Below are 18,015 nucleotides of genomic sequence, written 5' to 3'. Positions count from 1 at the left end.
CTCCTCTCGGGTTTGCTCACAGGGTCGAGGGGATGGGCCAAGAGCAGCAGCACGTAAAGCTGCAGCAGCGCGGAGGAGCCGTGAGCAGCCATAGCGCTCTGCCAGCAGCACCGAGGCTCTGGGCGTCTCTCTGCGAGCAGCTGTGCCTGGGCACTGGGGCGCAGCAACAGCTGGGGACAGTTGCCAGCCAGCGTGCCGTCCCCAGAGGCTGTGATGTCACAGGAGCACAGAACGCCCTGGCTGCAGAGAGCCCTGAGAGAATGTTGAGTCCAAGCTGGGAGCCATGGCGGCAAGCATGGCCAGCAGAGCGGGGCCCGAGCGCTGCGGCCTGGCTTGCCTTGCACCCGTGCCACAATGATGACTCCAGCAGCCCCTGTCAGGCCATTGCAGTATCTGATGGCCCACGCTGGGCACAAGTTCTTCCCAATGGCCAGCGTAAACCTCCCTTGGCCCAGCTTCCAAGCCTTGTTGGCATCTGCTCTCTCTTGTCCTTGCCCACCTGGCTGGCGCTGCCGTGTTGCTCGCTGGCCTGTCTGTGGGAGAAGAGGCTGTGCCAATGAGTGCTGCTCAACTTGGAGGCCATTCAAAGGAGGATTTGATTGGGCCTGCTGTGGGAAGAAGGAATATGCGTGCACATGGCCACTTCCCATAGGTTTTACCCCAGATTTTCATGAGCAGCTGTCCTAGTGAAAGTCAAGTCTGTTTTAGTGAGTATTTGAGGGCTTCCAGAGCACAGTGCCATCTCAGGGGAATTCTGCTGGTTGAGTTCTACTGAGGCTTTTGAGATGAGTTGCAAATCCTGAAAATGTTCTCCTTGCCCAGGTAGTAATTTCACAGTTTAGACTCTGGGGATATTGATTGCTCAGTGTTGAGGACCTCATGTAACTTTCAGCCCCAGAAACTTTCAACCTCCAGTGATTGTCCTTGAGACAAAACCATTTGAAATCTTTTTTTCTGTGGACAGGAATTGCTTCGGTGTTACTTCACATCATCCATTAAAAATTTGATGCCTGGAACAAATCCCGAGTGCTGTGTGATTTCCTTGGTCGTGTTCTTTGGAATGGCTTCCCCCTCATTTTGTGAAGCTGGCCCCAGAAAGGTCATAGATGGGTGAGAAGTTCTGAAAGGCCAAGTGGTGCAGATCTTTGCCTCCTGTTTCGAGGTCTGCGGTGAGCTGTGAGTCCAAGAGCTGATCTGACGTGATGGTGAAAACACAGTTGTCGTGGTTTTAAAGCAGTAACTGAAAAAATACTAGAAAACTTACTTATTTCTTGCTGTGAGATATGGATTAGAGCAAGAGCAAAACAGGCTTAAAACTTAAAAGGAATAAAGAAAGTTTATTCACAAAACTACAAGAATAAGAACACCAGAATAAACTTTCAGAAAACCCTTTTATCCCGCACTACCCAGCATTCCCTTGTTCACATGACAAGATAGAAACAAAAGACTTTGGAACTTTGGTGTTTAAAACAGTCCCAATTCTTGCTAGAGTCTCTTTATCAGTGTTTGTATAGAAACAGAAATCTTCTTCTGCTAATCTATGGAGTTTCTCACAAGAAAAATATTTCTGTTATAGTTTTCTATTTGTTTGATGCCAGCTGCCCGGAAATCTGCCATGAGTTCACTCCTCCCATTTCACATCACTCTGAGGTGTGTATGGGCCATGAGTCCTCTTCATCTGTCTCTGTGAGCTTCGCAGGAAAACAGTTTTCTCATTGCCCTCAAGGCCTCAAATCTTCACTCCACTCTGTTCCAGCGCCTCACTGTATCACAATTACTCTACTTTTTACTCAAAATCCACACTTTGAACACTCCATGCTTCCCAATATACTCTGTCATGAATTAAAGGAGTTTTTTTCAGAACATGGTTGTCCATCTCCATAGCTTTAAGAGAAAAATATTTCAGCTTATAAAGCATCTCCTTATTCTCTCTTCCCTATCTAAAACTTAAGCCTTGTTTTTGTCCTATATTTTTCTAATACTAAAAAAAAAAAAAATCTGTGTTTTTCTAAAAGTGAAAAAAAAAAATAAAAAAAATAAAGTAAAGAGTAGAAACAGAATAATATTTCTGAGAGGCAGGACATTTTTTAGTTTGTGTTGTCCGATGGAACAACAGTCACTTGAAGAAATTCCATATAGTAGAACATGTCACATTTGTCAATTTTAACCTGAAATTTATTAACAGGAATGTCTGTACTACGAACATGTGTTAAGTATAGGAATATATTGCATGTTTTCCTACTTGTAAGAAGTAAATTTCTGTCTTTACAAGCTAACACCATTAATTTCAGCTCTTAGTTACTCCCATTGCATATTCTTTTAAACAGACTTAATCAGACAAATTTTGTGTTATTTAGCAAGTAATGCTTGGTTATTACTACAAGTTCTTGAAGTCATAACACTTAAAATTGCAGTACATATATATTATTCTTACTATGATGATGTGAGTTGGCTGCTAGTCATTTAACTATATATAAGGTCTTACTATTTCTTAGTGCAATTACTTAAAATAAGTGTCTTGGAAATTGTTTTTATTTTTAGATTTAAAACTGTTCTTACTAAAGTTGATTTGTTAAAGATTGGACAATGTATATTTAATAATTAATGTTCCCCAGTGATATTTATTGTCAGTCAGGATTCACTTTACAGTCAATAAATAACCTAAAAAATCTGAATTTTGTAGCCAGTTTTGTCTAATTCTTAGAGCAATGCTTTGGGAAATTGGAGATATATATATATGAATATAAATATGTATATCTGCTATATACCTTTTTTATGACGGTTTTGTCCTACTACTGCAAATGTTTCTTTTTGTTTGTTTTTTCCTAACATACATAAAATTTTCTTAACCATATTTAAAGCTACCAGCTTGTTATTCTGACAAAACCCTGTGAGAATAAATTATTTTTATTAATACTCTACATGTCAAAACCTTGCAGTCAGTCAAATAACAGAAGGAGTGTTCATTGTCTCTCTCCCCCACTGATGCTGTTCTAGGAGTTGGAGTTAGAAGATTCAGACATCAAGTGAAACAGTGAAAGATGATAAGAAAACACTTGATTCTCACAAGGTATTTCCTACTAAAAGAGATTGTTTTGCAGTTTTGTTTGCTCTTGACACTATTTTGAGTAAATGTGAATTCCTAAGACATGCTCAAGGCAATTAAATATTTATGCTCCCCAAACTCAATTTTTAAGCAACATTTTCTGTTTACAAGAATCAGGTTTGCTTTGGTTTTATCTCTTTTCTTTCAGGTTACAAGACAGATTTTTTTATTATTATTTTCATTGGGGGAAAAAGATATGTATTTATAGTGTTTGTGAAGACTTTGCTCAGCTGAAAAAAGTAATAGGTAACATGAGTATAACATTGTGTTCTTCCATATTTCTATTTTTAAGTCCTATTACATGTGATATTTTCCATTTTGCCTTCTATTAGGCCTGAAATTGGAAACTATTTAAAACCTAACAAACCCCGGAGTTTATCCCTGTTCTTTGAATAGCAACAGAAGTATGGCTGTCATGGTTTGACACATCAATGAAGAACAGCCTCTGCTCTGCAGCAGGTACTCAAGTGGAACTTTTGCAAGTGGGCTCTCATCAGGAGTGAAACACTGGCTGCTGACTCTGCTGCTTTTGGTCACAGACTGCTGCCTTTATGAACCAGGTTTGTCCTTCTGCCTCTTTTGTGTTTTATATAGACTTGATTACAAATGAGGCACTTGTCCTCTTACCTGGGAGTTGCAGCAGGTCAGCAGCAGCAGGAGTTACTGGCTGCTTCCCATCAGCTGACTCCTTTTAGCCAACCCTTCCCATTTCCTGCGCCAATCCGATTTTTCCAAGCAATTAGGAAGAAAACTAAACCATAACTTTTACAAAATCACTTTAGGGAAGATGTTGCTTAATTGTTTGCTTCATTCAAATGAACACTTCTAACATTCACTTCTCTGAGTAAGAATGCCTTTTATGAGAAGCTGCTAAAAATAGGAATTTGAGAGCAGGGATGTTAAAAGTAGGGCCAGAGAGGAGCAAATTTGTCGCAGGGCAAGTTCTGTTTGCACTGAGGGAGTACTATCAATTTTGTCTCTGTCCTGTCTTTCACTGGTCCTGAAACAACAGTGCCTGCTTGAACAAACCTGCTCCTCAGGAGTGATTGGATCTGGTGCTCTGGGTGTTAGCAGCTGCAGTGCTGAACCACAGGCAGACATGAGATCTGACTGGATCACCCTTGCTAACATTTTCATGTAGAACCCATAACTCACTTGATCAGCAACACTTGCTTGAATGCTGCCTTTTGCCTTGGCTCTTCCCACTAAATAGTTCTTGAGCTGGGAAGTGGTCCTGATCTAAGAATCTGCAGTAATCTTTAATTCTGCCTTTATAACTCAGGAAACCACAGTAACCTTCATTTTAGAATGTGAACATTTTTTGGACAAACACTGAATTGTAGCTTCATTGACATGAGCTAAAGTAAGCTCTTTCAGTGGTCCTAGAGTGGTAGCTGTAAAAGGCAATCAGAGTGAAGATCCTGAATAATTTTCTTTTCCAGCCAGGTTTTAATGTATTTCCCCTGCAAATCAATTCATGTATCATAGAGCTCAATTACCTGCCCATAAAATGAGAGTTGTTGCTCAGAACTGTGGAATTAGGGTAACAAGAACTGTAATGATACACTAGATAAACACTGTTGCAATACTCTCTCAGCCCTGTTAGGGTATTTTAAATTTGCAGCAGATCTCAGTAAGGATGAGAAAATGCTGAGCTACATAAAAATGATGGAGACTGGAGGAGAAATTAGCCTTGCAGTGTTCTACAGTCCCAACATTTCCAACCACCACACCTGGTAGTGAAAATGCTGGTTTGTATTTGAAAAAAAGGAACTGCAATCAATCAAATGCACTGCCAAGTATAAATTAATTTCTGTAAGTCAAGTCCCTTAGGAACAATTCCTTAATAAAAGATCTGTTTCAAATCTCCTAAGTCTTCTAAAACCAACCCCAACAAAACACAGAAAACATAGTGTCTTTATTTGACCTGTCCTAGACTTCATTTATTTATTTACAGTCTGAAGGATGAGTCAAGTACCTGCAGTGGTGCCTTTAGCAATGCAAAACAAAATATTTTGAATATTCTTATTTAGCGTTCCAGTTTTAATGAGCTTGGAGCATAGTGAAGGAGATCAGATGTTTGCAGGTTCTGGATGAGGGTAGAAATAATTAAAAAGCATCTTAAAAGTAACATCATATTTTTGTCAGCCATCTCTTCAGGGACTACTTTAAATCCCAGAATGTTCAAGAGCCATCATCACTGTACAAACAGAAGCTCCAACTGAACGAAACCAGAAGAAGTGGATATGGCAAATTCTCTGGTCCAAGTGGTGATATTAATCTGGTGAGGCTCTGGATTCCCATTTCAGACATACTATCACAGCTTAAATATAGGAAAAAATTGGGATTTTACTTTGCTGTGGTCTCTTTTTGTTTTGCAAAATATGTGATAGTTAATATATGAGTAAAATCTTGTATAAAAACAGGTTTGTTTTTTGGTTTTTTTTCTAACAAATAGCCAAATGCATATTACCTGCCTTGCTGGAAAATAATTGAGGTCTTCCTCTAAGAAATTTTTTCTCAGAGTGCCTTTCTTTGTGATTTGTGTTCTTATCTTAGGAAGATACAGGAGTTGCTCATTTTAATGCTGTCCAGCGGACTATTCCATGCTTTCTCAGCTGTTTGGATCTGCAGTTCAGGATTGGACCAAGAAAAATGGTGATGGGATGAAATTATTTTTATTCTTAAATGAGGACAATTCCATTTTTAAACATACACATGTGCTTCCAATGCTTTCAGTAGTCAAGGATGAAATTTTGAACAGACATGAATTCCTCAGTCTTTGTTTCTTTTTCCCTGAAGGATGGAATTTGGACTTTGCCCACCAGTGCAGTCCTTGCTATGGGCAGATGTTTCTTCTGTTCTTCTTACCAGCAGTAGGAGTGGTTGGACACTGAACCTCAAAGAAGAGGGAGCTAACATCCCTTACCTGGATAAGTCCCACAGGTAAGCACCTTGGAGAAGTTCTTCAACCAAAACCAGTTCCTGTAAGGCTTTCCAGCCCTTGACAGGAAATAAGCTGATTCCTGCAGGCTGCAACATGAAGACTTCCAGACTGAAGTGAGCATCCTGCTATAAGGAAGGATTTGGGAGTAGTGAGTCATCATTTGTATGGGAAATTAATCTGTGATTTTTATTTATTGTTTTTTTTCATTTGAAGTAACATCACATCATCATAGAGAGACATTGTCTGTCATTTCTGGTGTGGATACCTGAATAACTCAGCTAGACAGGTAGCATGATAAGGTAATACAATGCAGATATTGAAAGGAATTTTTTGGATGATTTTTTTGTTAGTTCAAGCTGCAGTCCCTGATTTATTCAGGCTTTGAAGTACCATGCAAGCCTTTCCCACAGAAGAAATTCTGTTTTATGTAAATAATGCACTGTGCAGTAAACTAGAAGAAAGCAGGGAGCATAGAGCATGAAGTTAGTGTTTCATGCAGGTGTTTGAAGGCAATGTGGGATTCCAGAGCTTAGTGTTTGAATTGCAACTTGAATTTCCTTCTTTGCTGTTATTTAGACTGCTCTGAAGTAGTCATGAGAAGCAAAAATGAAAGGCAATGTTGTTTGATGGGGACTGTGGTAGGGCTTTCTTGCCAGATTTGAAATGGCTTGAATTGATTAAAATCTCCAGGTGAGGGGAAGATTGTATCCATTCCTCTCTCTTATTAAAGCAAATTTTCCAAGAGGGATGTAAAATTGCAGTTGAGGGTTGGGGTGGTTTTTTCTTTTTTCCCTTCTTTCATGTGCAACCTAACAACTCCAATTTCACAGGCCTATTTAACATTTGATCCCTAAAAGTCAGTCCTTTGCTTTGTATTTTGGGCACTTGTTCATCTTGGGGAATTTGTCATCTTCTCAGGGCATTGAAGGTCAACCAAATGCTGCAGGTTTCATTCTTCCTTTCATATGGTCTATGTCCTGGGGTTTGACTCTTAAGCAGAACTATTTTTTTATTTTGCAGCCTAGCAGTTGTACGGTGGGGCTGTGTGCAGGTGAATTCACTTGAGAACGATGGGTAAATCAGCTCCTGGGAAGATGTGCACTGCTTGGCCCCGATGCTTCAGCATGCTTGAGGTCAGCTTGGCTGTCTCTGACTGTCTAATAATAATGCAGAATGATAGAATTAAGTATTCATTGTAATTGGTGATCAATAAGATTTGTTTTCAGCTAAATCTGCGTGCTAGTTTCTAAAGCACTCCAGTCTGTTTCATCAATGACCTTTGTGGTTTTAGCTTAAGCTAAAAATCTAGTTTCTGCTGTTGTTATTTTCTGCCCTGTCGCTGTGAGAGGAAGGGATGATGGCTGGAGGTTTGGCAGTCAGCGAGGGCCTGGCCACCACTGCAGTTCTGTACACTCAGCCTTGGAGATGTGATCAGGAATGTGCTGTTAGTTGCCAGTTTTGTATTGCAAAGACTGAGCATGCTGCCATCACTGTGTTTGATGAGTGAGTTTTCATTGGTTTGGTCCAACTCCAAAGCAGCCTTAATTTGAAGGTGGAATTCTTTGTGGATGAGGCTGTGAAGAATATGGTGTTTATACTCCCATCCTACGGGCAGTACGGTAGAACAACTCCTAACTGATTTGGTAATAAAGACCTAGTTTTTCTTCACTAAACCTGCCCTAGCCAAATTCATCAGCTGGTGATAGCTATCTCTGGAGTGGGAGTTCTTTATTGAGTTGATTGACAATTTGATATACTTTGTCAAGCTGTGTTGTTTAGTTTCTGTTGATCCAGAGACACCTGAGGCTCCTTTTGCTTCCTAAGGGATTAAAGTAGCAAGCACTTAGAATGAGATATTGGGAAGATGGGTGCAGGAGACTTTGTAATTTACTATGGAAAAACATAATAATGATGATGAATATTTCAGGTGGAAATGATAGTATTTCACTATATACTATGTGAAATGCTTTTATGTGATTTTTTTTCATTTCTCTTTTATTTTTTAATCCTGGATAAATTAAATGAGGCTTTTGGGGAAAGCATGAGCTGGAATTTCTATTGAGGTTGATAACCTCTGATTCTGCTCTCGTTTGTCTGTCTGCTGGAACTTGTAGCAAACTAGCTATGTCCAAGTTTAATTGTGTAATAATTATCTTTCAAATCGAGCCTTTCTCACTTGGTGCTGATGTATTTGGGGGAGGGAGGGGAATGGAGAGTAAAGAGCTCCTTTCATGAATACAATTTTAATTTCATCTTGCTGATTCGAGCCTTTCCAAGATTCAAGTGAGCATTGGATCAGGTTGGAACTGAGGGGATGACTCATGACTCTGGCATAAAAACTACATTGCATTCCACATATTGGGAGTTTTCTGTTGCCCACAAGAAAGTTCAGGAAAAAAAAGAAAAATATAGAAATGGGTTTCAAATTTCCTGTGCTATTTTCAGTTGACTCCTCTTTCTGGAGGTGCCTTAGCAAGTGTAGGACATCTGAAAAACTTGGAACTGCAACTTTCTTGTTGAGGCTCTGATGAACATTGCTTCTGTCATCAAGTTCTTGTGTTCATACTTTGAACTTAGCTGAGTAATGTTGGTATCAGCAGACTCTGCTAAAGCCATGCCTTCCTAATTAATAATGCATTCTTAATAAAAAAAAAAATAAATCTATTTCTTCATGTATTTAATTACCTAGTGAGTGTAAGACTGAATGAAGTTAATACCGTGCAGATTTCAAGCAAAACGCTGCTTTTTAATGTGCTTCAGTATAGGCTATGCACAAGTCAATAGACATGATTTTTAAGCCTCAGTTACCTTTCATTACCCTGTGCATATTCAAATTCAGATTGATGAATGCTGAACCAAAAGCAGACATCATAGAGTTAATTGAAGTTCTTTAAATTCAGAGGCAAACTATTTTCATAGCTTTGTTTTGAGGGTGGGTTGCTTTTGATGTCTGGGGTTTTTTTGGCTAAGGCAATGGCAAACATTTATTTATCCTGCTCCCTCCCCATTTTCCACCATCGTTGTTGCCAGTGATGCCTGCAGTGCTCAGTGGTCAATGACCCTCAGCCAGGGTGAGCTGCAGGAGCCTTACAGACGGGCCTGTTCTTTCTCCCAGTGCTAGAACAAGTGCAACAGCACAGTGCCATTTTGCTAAAAGCTAATATTTTTCCCAGCAGCTTCTTCTCCAGGCAGAATGAAATGCTTTCTTCAAGAGCAACCACATCTTTTCTCTGCCTGAAAGGTTGTGTTTGTTTGGGGTTTTTTCTCTTGCCTTAGGTGAGAGATAAAAAAAAAATGAAGAGGAAAGCCCAAGGAAATGCCAAAAGTACCAAGTGGTAGTAATTTTGTGTGAGTGTCTCCATTTACACTTCAAACTTGCTCTTGGAGAACTTGGAGCTGCATTTAAAATGTATTTTGGTAGGTGGTCTGCTGCTGACTATCTGCATTTCTTCTTCCATTTCTTTTCTGTGCTTGTTTGGTATTGCTGCTGAATGTCCCCAAAGAGTAAAGTGGTGTGGAAGAGTTGAGGAAGCAGCTTTTGAAATTCTAAAGCTGATGTGTAGGTTTTGTTCCTCTTGGATTTTTAAAAGCAGGTATGTCATCCAAGTTAACTTTCTTCAGCAAGTAACAAGATTGTCGTCCTTCCACTGATGCTCTGTATTTTAACAGAGGTATTTGATGGTGCTGGAAAGGAGCAAGATGCAGAATGAGTTTGAGAGAAGTGATTTAAAGTGGGAGCACAGATGGTTGATTCCTAAAAATCAAAAAACGGATGTTTTGTTTCGTAGGAAAATGAAATCTAATCCTATTTGAGGGTCAACAGGATAAATACAAAGAACTAAATACAGATGTAGATACATATATACATATATGCGTATATATATATATATATATATATATATATATATATGTATAACCCCGCCCCCCGAAATCTATGAAGCAGGACTGATTGGTGCCATAGCCCAGGCAGCCTGTGGATCTAATTGCCTGCCTGTATTCAGCCCTTGCCTGGATGCCAGGGGAGACGTCTCTGGATTTGTCTCCAGACAGCTTTCCAGGGATGATCCTGCTCCTTTCCTGGTGCCCCAGAGTGCTGCAAGCCCCCCGTCCTGGGGCCATGGTGATGCCTGCCGGGGCCTTTAGGGTCCCCCCTAAAGGGCAGACAGGGTTTGACTGCAAGCTTCCTTGGAAGGTGGAGGCAGGTGAATATTGGCCACCTTCTTCTTTCCCGCTGCCCTCCGTGCTCTTGCAAAGCCTGCTGGGGCACTGGGGCTCTCCATTGCAGGCAGTCTGGAGCTGCCATGCAAAGCCATCTCTCAAGGAGTCCCCAGGTCTCAGGTGCAACCTCAAGAAAATGACACAGCAACGTGTAGAAAACGTGAACTTTATTCACTTGACTACTTCTAAAATCTACAATCCAACGTTACTAGAAGACTATGGGGTAAGAATCTTAAGGCTAAGAAACTTCAATGCTTCAACTGTTTAGAACTGAACACTAAGGGAAAGGTCAACTTCTTGGGGGAAACGTGGTGGGGAATCGAACAACAACAGGGGTGTGGCTAACTTGTAAGGTGGGGAACGTCGCAGTGCCTGGGCTGGGCACTGGTCACCCGTTCCCCGTAAGGTTCTGTAGCTGGAGCGCGACGCTGGAGGTCAGAGCTGTGGGGAGGTGCGGAGTCTCCTGTCACTGCCCTCTTTTGCCGCCGTCTTGGTGGTTGGCCTCCTCGGCTGAGAGCTGTAGCGAAGGTGCAGCCGCATCAGGTCACGGTTTTGCCTGAGCAGCTGCATCAACTTGGTGGGACAGCCGAGTCTTCGATGGCGGCGGGGCCCCGCACGGCCCGAAGGGCTCTGGAGATTCCGCTGCAAGGCAAAGCACAGGGATCCCCATGGAAGAGGCAGAGAGGCAGAGCGGGGCCGGCACCTGTGGGGCTGCCTTTGGCCTGGGAGACAGAGACTCGGGCCCAGTTGGGCTGGGCTGGCCCGGGGAAGAGGCTGCAGCAGGCAGAGCTCTGCCGCCTCTGCTTGGTGCTGTCCATGGAGCTCAGCCCCTGGGCCACATTCCCCAGCCAGGAGCTCAGGCCCCTTCTGCCGCAGGGCATTGGCCAAAGGGTGCCCAAGAGGCCCTCAAGGTCTGCCCCATCCCACCTGCCCCTGACCCCCCACCCCCTGCCTCACCTCTCCCCAGCGTCTCTGAAATCTTCTTCCAAGGGCCCATCCCATGGCCATTCCTATGAGGAGCACGTCAATGAGCAGGAGTGTCCTGGACGCCCACCAGAGGAGCGCAGAGTCCTTCTCCTCCAGGTCGAAATCCTCCGGAACCAGAGGAGAGGCACCCGTGCTCCTCTCGGGTTTGCTCACAGGGTCGAGGGGATGGGCCAAGAGCAGCAGCACGTAAAGCTGCAGCAGCGCGGAGGAGCCGTGAGCAGCCATAGTGCTCTGCCAGCAGCACCGAGGCTCTGGGCGTCTCTCTGCGAGCAGCTGTGCCTGGGCACTGGGGCGCAGCAACAGCTGGGGACAGTTGCCAGCCAGCGTGCCGTCCCCAGAGGCTGTGATGTCACAGGAGCACAGAACGCCCTGGCTGCAGAGAGCCCTGAGAGAATGTTGAGTCCAAGCTGGGAGCCATGGCGGCAAGCATGGCCAGCAGAGCGGGGCCCGAGCGCTGCGGCCTGGCTTGCCTTGCACCCGTGCCACAATGATGACTCCAGCAGCCCCTGTCAGGCCATTGCAGTATCTGATGGCCCACGCTGGGCACAAGTTCTTCCCAATGGCCAGCGTAAACCTCCCTTGGCCCAGCTTCCAAGCCTTGTTGGCATCTGCTCTCTCTTGTCCTTGCCCACCTGGCTGGCGCTGCCGTGTTGCTCGCTGGCCTGTCTGTGGGAGAAGAGGCTGTGCCAATGAGTGCTGCTCAACTTGGAGGCCATTCAAAGGAGGATTTGATTGGGCCTGCTGTGGGAAGAAGGAATATGCGTGCACATGGCCACTTCCCATAGGTTTTACCCCAGATTTTCATGAGCAGCTGTCCTAGTGAAAGTCAAGTCTGTTTTAGTGAGTATTTGAGGGCTTCCAGAGCACAGTGCCATCTCAGGGGAATTCTGCTGGTTGAGTTCTACTGAGGCTTTTGAGATGAGTTGCAAATCCTGAAAATGTTCTCCTTGCCCAGGTAGTAATTTCACAGTTTAGACTCTGGGGATATTGATTGCTCAGTGTTGAGGACCTCATGTAACTTTCAGCCCCAGAAACTTTCAACCTCCAGTGATTGTCCTTGAGACAAAACCATTTGAAATCTTTTTTTCTGTGGACAGGAATTGCTTCGGTGTTACTTCACATCATCCATTAAAAATTTGATGCCTGGAACAAATCCCGAGTGCTGTGTGATTTCCTTGGTCGTGTTCTTTGGAATGGCTTCCCCCTCATTTTGTGAAGCTGGCCCCAGAAAGGTCATAGATGGGTGAGAAGTTCTGAAAGGCCAAGTGGTGCAGATCTTTGCCTCCTGTTTCGAGGTCTGCGGTGAGCTGTGAGTCCAAGAGCTGATCTGACGTGATGGTGAAAACACAGTTGTCGTGGTTTTAAAGCAGTAACTGAAAAAATACTAGAAAACTTACTTATTTCTTGCTGTGAGATATGGATTAGAGCAAGAGCAAAACAGGCTTAAAACTTAAAAGGAATAAAGAAAGTTTATTCACAAAACTACAAGAATAAGAACACCAGAATAAACTTTCAGAAAACCCTTTTATCCCGCACTACCCAGCATTCCCTTGTTCACATGACAAGATAGAAACAAAAGACTTTGGAACTTTGGTGTTTAAAACAGTCCCAATTCTTGCTAGAGTCTCTTTATCAGTGTTTGTATAGAAACAGAAATCTTCTTCTGCTAATCTATGGAGTTTCTCACAAGAAAAATATTTCTGTTATAGTTTTCTATTTGTTTGATGCCAGCTGCCCGGAAATCTGCCATGAGTTCACTCCTCCCATTTCACATCACTCTGAGGTGTGTATGGGCCATGAGTCCTCTTCATCTGTCTCTGTGAGCTTCGCAGGAAAACAGTTTTCTCATTGCCCTCAAGGCCTCAAATCTTCACTCCACTCTGTTCCAGCGCCTCACTGTATCACAATTACTCTACTTTTTACTCAAAATCCACACTTTGAACACTCCATGCTTCCCAATATACTCTGTCATGAATTAAAGGAGTTTTTTTCAGAACATGGTTGTCCATCTCCATAGCTTTAAGAGAAAAATATTTCAGCTTATAAAGCATCTCCTTATTCTCTCTTCCCTATCTAAAACTTAAGCCTTGTTTTTGTCCTATATTTTTCTAATACTAAAAAAAAAAAAAATCTGTGTTTTTCTAAAAGTGAAAAAAAAAAATAAAAAAAATAAAGTAAAGAGTAGAAACAGAATAATATTTCTGAGAGGCAGGACATTTTTTAGTTTGTGTTGTCCGATGGAACAACAGTCACTTGAAGAAATTCCATATAGTAGAACATGTCACATTTGTCAATTTTAACCTGAAATTTATTAACAGGAATGTCTGTACTACGAACATGTGTTAAGTATAGGAATATATTGCATGTTTTCCTACTTGTAAGAAGTAAATTTCTGTCTTTACAAGCTAACACCATTAATTTCAGCTCTTAGTTATTCCCATTGCATATTCTTTTAAACAGACTTAATCAGACAAATTTTGTGTTATTTAGCAAGTAATGCTTGGTTATTACTACAAGTTCTTGAAGTCATAACACTTAAAATTGCAGTACATATATATTATTCTTACTATGATGATGTGAGTTGGCTGCTAGTCATTTAACTATATATAAGGTCTTACTATTTCTTAGTGCAATTACTTAAAATAAGTGTCTTGGAAATTGTTTTTATTTTTAGATTTAAAACTGTTCTTACTAAAGTTGATTTGTTAAAGATTGGACAATGTATATTTAATAATTAATGTTCCCCAGTGATATTTATTGTCAGTCAGGATTCACTTTACAGTCAATAAATAACCTAAAAAATCTGAATTTTGTAGCCAGTTTTGTCTAATTCTTAGAGCAATGCTTTGGGAAATTGGAGATATATATATATGAATATAAATATGTATATCTGCTATATACCTTTTTTATGATGGTTTTGTCCTACTACTGCAAATGTTTCTTTTTGTTTGTTTTTTCCTAACATACATAAAATTTTCTTAACCATATTTAAAGCTACCAGCTTGTTATTCTGACAAAACCCTGTGAGAATAAATTATTTTTATTAATACTCTACATGTCAAAACCTTGCAGTCAGTCAAATAACAGAAGGAGTGTTCATTGTCTCTCTCCCCCACTGATGCTGTTCTAGGAGTTGGAGTTAGAAGATTCAGACATCAAGTGAAACAGTGAAAGATGATAAGAAAACACTTGATTCTCACAAGGTATTTCCTACTAAAAGAGATTGTTTTGCAGTTTTGTTTGCTCTTGACACTATTTTGAGTAAATGTGAATTCCTAAGACATGCTCAAGGCAATTAAATATTTATGCTCCCCAAACTCAATTTTTAAGCAACATTTTCTGTTTACAAGAATCAGGTTTGCTTTGGTTTTATCTCTTTTCTTTCAGGTTACAAGACAGATTTTTTTATTATTATTTTCATTGGGGGAAAAAGATATGTATTTATAGTGTTTGTGAAGACTTTGCTCAGCTGAAAAAAGTAATAGGTAACATGAGTATAACATTGTGTTCTTCCATATTTCTATTTTTAAGTCCTATTACATGTGATATTTTCCATTTTGCCTTCTATTAGGCCTGAAATTGGAAACTATTTAAAACCTAACAAACCCCGGAGTTTATCCCTGTTCTTTGAATAGCAACAGAAGTATGGCTGTCATGGTTTGACACATCAATGAAGAACAGCCTCTGCTCTGCAGCAGGTACTCAAGTGGAACTTTTGCAAGTGGGCTCTCATCAGGAGTGAAACACTGGCTGCTGACTCTGCTGCTTTTGGTCACAGACTGCTGCCTTTATGAACCAGGTTTGTCCTTCTGCCTCTTTTGTGTTTTATATAGACTTGATTACAAATGAGGCACTTGTCCTCTTACCTGGGAGTTGCAGCAGGTCAGCAGCAGCAGGAGTTACTGGCTGCTTCCCATCAGCTGACTCCTTTTAGCCAACCCTTCCCATTTCCTGCGCCAATCCGATTTTTCCAAGCAATTAGGAAGAAAACTAAACCATAACTTTTACAAAATCACTTTAGGGAAGATGTTGCTTAATTGTTTGCTTCATTCAAATGAACACTTCTAACATTCACTTCTCTGAGTAAGAATGCCTTTTATGAGAAGCTGCTAAAAATAGGAATTTGAGAGCAGGGATGTTAAAAGTAGGGCCAGAGAGGAGCAAATTTGTCGCAGGGCAAGTTCTGTTTGCACTGAGGGAGTACTATCAATTTTGTCTCTGTCCTGTCTTTCACTGGTCCTGAAACAACAGTGCCTGCTTGAACAAACCTGCTCCTCAGGAGTGATTGGATCTGGTGCTCTGGGTGTTAGCAGCTGCAGTGCTGAACCACAGGCAGACATGAGATCTGACTGGATCACCCTTGCTAACATTTTCATGTAGAACCCATAACTCACTTGATCAGCAACACTTGCTTGAATGCTGCCTTTTGCCTTGGCTCTTCCCACTAAATAGTTCTTGAGCTGGGAAGTGGTCCTGATCTAAGAATCTGCAGTAATCTTTAATTCTGCCTTTATAACTCAGGAAACCACAGTAACCTTCATTTTAGAATGTGAACATTTTTTGGACAAACACTGAATTGTAGCTTCATTGACATGAGCTAAAGTAAGCTCTTTCAGTGGTCCTAGAGTGGTAGCTGTAAAAGGCAATCAGAGTGAAGATCCTGAATAATTTTCTTTTCCAGCCAGGTTTTAATGTATTTCCCCTGCAAATCAATTCATGTATCATAGAGCTCAATTACCTGCCCATAAAATGAGAGTTGTTGCTCAGAACTGTGGAATTAGGGTAACAAGAACTGTAATGATACACTAGATAAACACTGTTGCAATACTCTCTCAGCCCTGTTAGGGTATTTTAAATTTGCAGCAGATCTCAGTAAGGATGAGAAAATGCTGAGCTACATAAAAATGATGGAGACTGGAGGAGAAATTAGCCTTGCAGTGTTCTACAGTCCCAACATTTCCAACCACCACACCTGGTAGTGAAAATGCTGGTTTGTATTTGAAAAAAAGGAACTGCAATCAATCAAATGCACTGCCAAGTATAAATTAATTTCTGTAAGTCAAGTCCCTTAGGAACAATTCCTTAATAAAAGATCTGTTTCAAATCTCCTAAGTCTTCTAAAACCAACCCCAACAAAACACAGAAAACATAGTGTCTTTATTTGACCTGTCCTAGACTTCATTTATTTATTTACAGTCTGAAGGATGAGTCAAGTACCTGCAGTGGTGCCTTTAGCAATGCAAAACAAAATATTTTGAATATTCTTATTTAGCGTTCCAGTTTTAATGAGCTTGGAGCATAGTGAAGGAGATCAGATGTTTGCAGGTTCTGGATGAGGGTAGAAATAATTAAAAAGCATCTTAAAAGTAACATCATATTTTTGTCAGCCATCTCTTCAGGGACTACTTTAAATCCCAGAATGTTCAAGAGCCATCATCACTGTACAAACAGAAGCTCCAACTGAACGAAACCAGAAGAAGTGGATATGGCAAATTCTCTGGTCCAAGTGGTGATATTAATCTGGTGAGGCTCTGGATTCCCATTTCAGACATACTATCACAGCTTAAATATAGGAAAAAATTGGGATTTTACTTTGCTGTGGTCTCTTTTTGTTTTGCAAAATATGTGATAGTTAATATATGAGTAAAATCTTGTATAAAAACAGGTTTGTTTTTTGGTTTTTTTTCTAACAAATAGCCAAATGCATATTACCTGCCTTGCTGGAAAATAATTGAGGTCTTCCTCTAAGAAATTTTTTCTCAGAGTGCCTTTCTTTGTGATTTGTGTTCTTATCTTAGGAAGATACAGGAGTTGCTCATTTTAATGCTGTCCAGCGGACTATTCCATGCTTTCTCAGCTGTTTGGATCTGCAGTTCAGGATTGGACCAAGAAAAATGGTGATGGGATGAAATTATTTTTATTCTTAAATGAGGACAATTCCATTTTTAAACATACACATGTGCTTCCAATGCTTTCAGTAGTCAAGGATGAAATTTTGAACAGACATGAATTCCTCAGTCTTTGTTTCTTTTTCCCTGAAGGATGGAATTTGGACTTTGCCCACCAGTGCAGTCCTTGCTATGGGCAGATGTTTCTTCTGTTCTTCTTACCAGCAGTAGGAGTGGTTGGACACTGAACCTCAAAGAAGAGGGAGCTAACATCCCTTACCTGGATAAGTCCCACAGGTAAGCACATTGGAGAAGTTCTTCAATCTCCACCAATTCCCTGAACATCCCACAAAAATCTCACAAAAATCCCTAAATCTTCTGAAAACTCGACCAAATTCCAGAAACGCCCCATAAAATCAGCACAGTTTCCCACAAAATTCAAGAAAAAACACCACAAAATTCCCTAAATCTTCTCAAAACACAACCAAATTCTAGAAAAATATCCCACCAAATCTCCACAAATTCCCACAAAATACATGAGAAATCCCTCAAGATCCCTAAATCGCCTCAATATCCCACAAAATCACACAAAAATCCCACAAAACCTCCACAAGTTTCCACAAAATCTAAGAAAAATTCCTCAAAATTCTTCAAGTCTCCTCAGAATCCCACACAATTCCAGAAAAAACACACAAAATTCCAGAGAAGTCCCACAAAACTCCCTAAATCATTTCAAAACCCTACCAATTCACAGGAATGTCCCACAAAATCTCCACCAATTCCCAGAACATCCCACAAAAATCCCTAAATCTTCTGAAAACTCAACCAAATTCCAGAAATGCCCCATAAAATCAGCACAGTTTCCCACA

The 18,015-nt window shown here is 41.0% G+C and overlaps 1 protein-coding gene across 2 annotated transcripts; it reads left to right on the top strand.

Annotated features, from left to right (window-relative positions):
• The first annotated feature begins 2,997 nt into the window (after nucleotides 1-2,997).
• LOC147653216 (uncharacterized) lies at nucleotides 2,998-17,443 on the top strand. Of its 2 annotated transcripts, XR_015287123.1 has the most exons (10): nucleotides 2,998-3,070; nucleotides 3,439-3,666; nucleotides 5,255-5,390; nucleotides 5,666-5,764; nucleotides 5,909-6,052; nucleotides 7,074-7,186; nucleotides 14,389-14,461; nucleotides 14,830-15,057; nucleotides 16,646-16,781; nucleotides 17,057-17,443. XR_015287123.1 is itself a non-coding variant. In XM_086890173.1 (5 exons), exons 2-5 carry the CDS (start codon nucleotides 5,353-5,355, stop codon nucleotides 7,129-7,131), a joined length of 339 nt encoding a protein of 112 aa, XP_086746299.1. In that variant the 5' UTR covers nucleotides 3,576-3,666; nucleotides 5,255-5,352; the 3' UTR covers nucleotides 7,132-8,713. The 2 variants fall into 2 exon arrangements, 1 of the variants encoding a protein (XP_086746299.1); XM_086890173.1 differs by lacking the exons at nucleotides 2,998-3,070; nucleotides 14,389-14,461; nucleotides 14,830-15,057; nucleotides 16,646-16,781; nucleotides 17,057-17,443 and having other exon boundaries at nucleotides 3,576-3,666; nucleotides 7,074-8,713.
• Nucleotides 17,444-18,015: the final 572 nt, after the last annotated feature.

This window comes from Cyanistes caeruleus, chromosome 5 (assembly GCF_971803275.1).
Source record: "Cyanistes caeruleus chromosome 5, bCyaCae1.hap1.1, whole genome shotgun sequence".
NCBI classification, from domain to species: Eukaryota; Metazoa; Chordata; class Aves; order Passeriformes; family Paridae; genus Cyanistes; species Cyanistes caeruleus.
The sequence above is the reverse complement of the archived record's forward strand: the minus strand, read 5'-3'. Positions and strand labels throughout refer to the sequence as shown.

Coding starts and splice junctions, on each gene's coding strand:
- LOC147653216 (XM_086890173.1), top strand. CDS start 5,353: ATGGCAAATTCTCTGGTCCAAGTGGTGATATTAATCTG. Junction 5,391..5,665: donor CAAGTGGTGATATTAATCTG/GTGAGGCTCTGG, acceptor TTCTTATCTTAG/GAAGATACAGGAGTTGCTCA. Junction 5,765..5,908: donor GGATTGGACCAAGAAAAATG/GTGATGGGATGA, acceptor TTTTCCCTGAAG/GATGGAATTTGGACTTTGCC.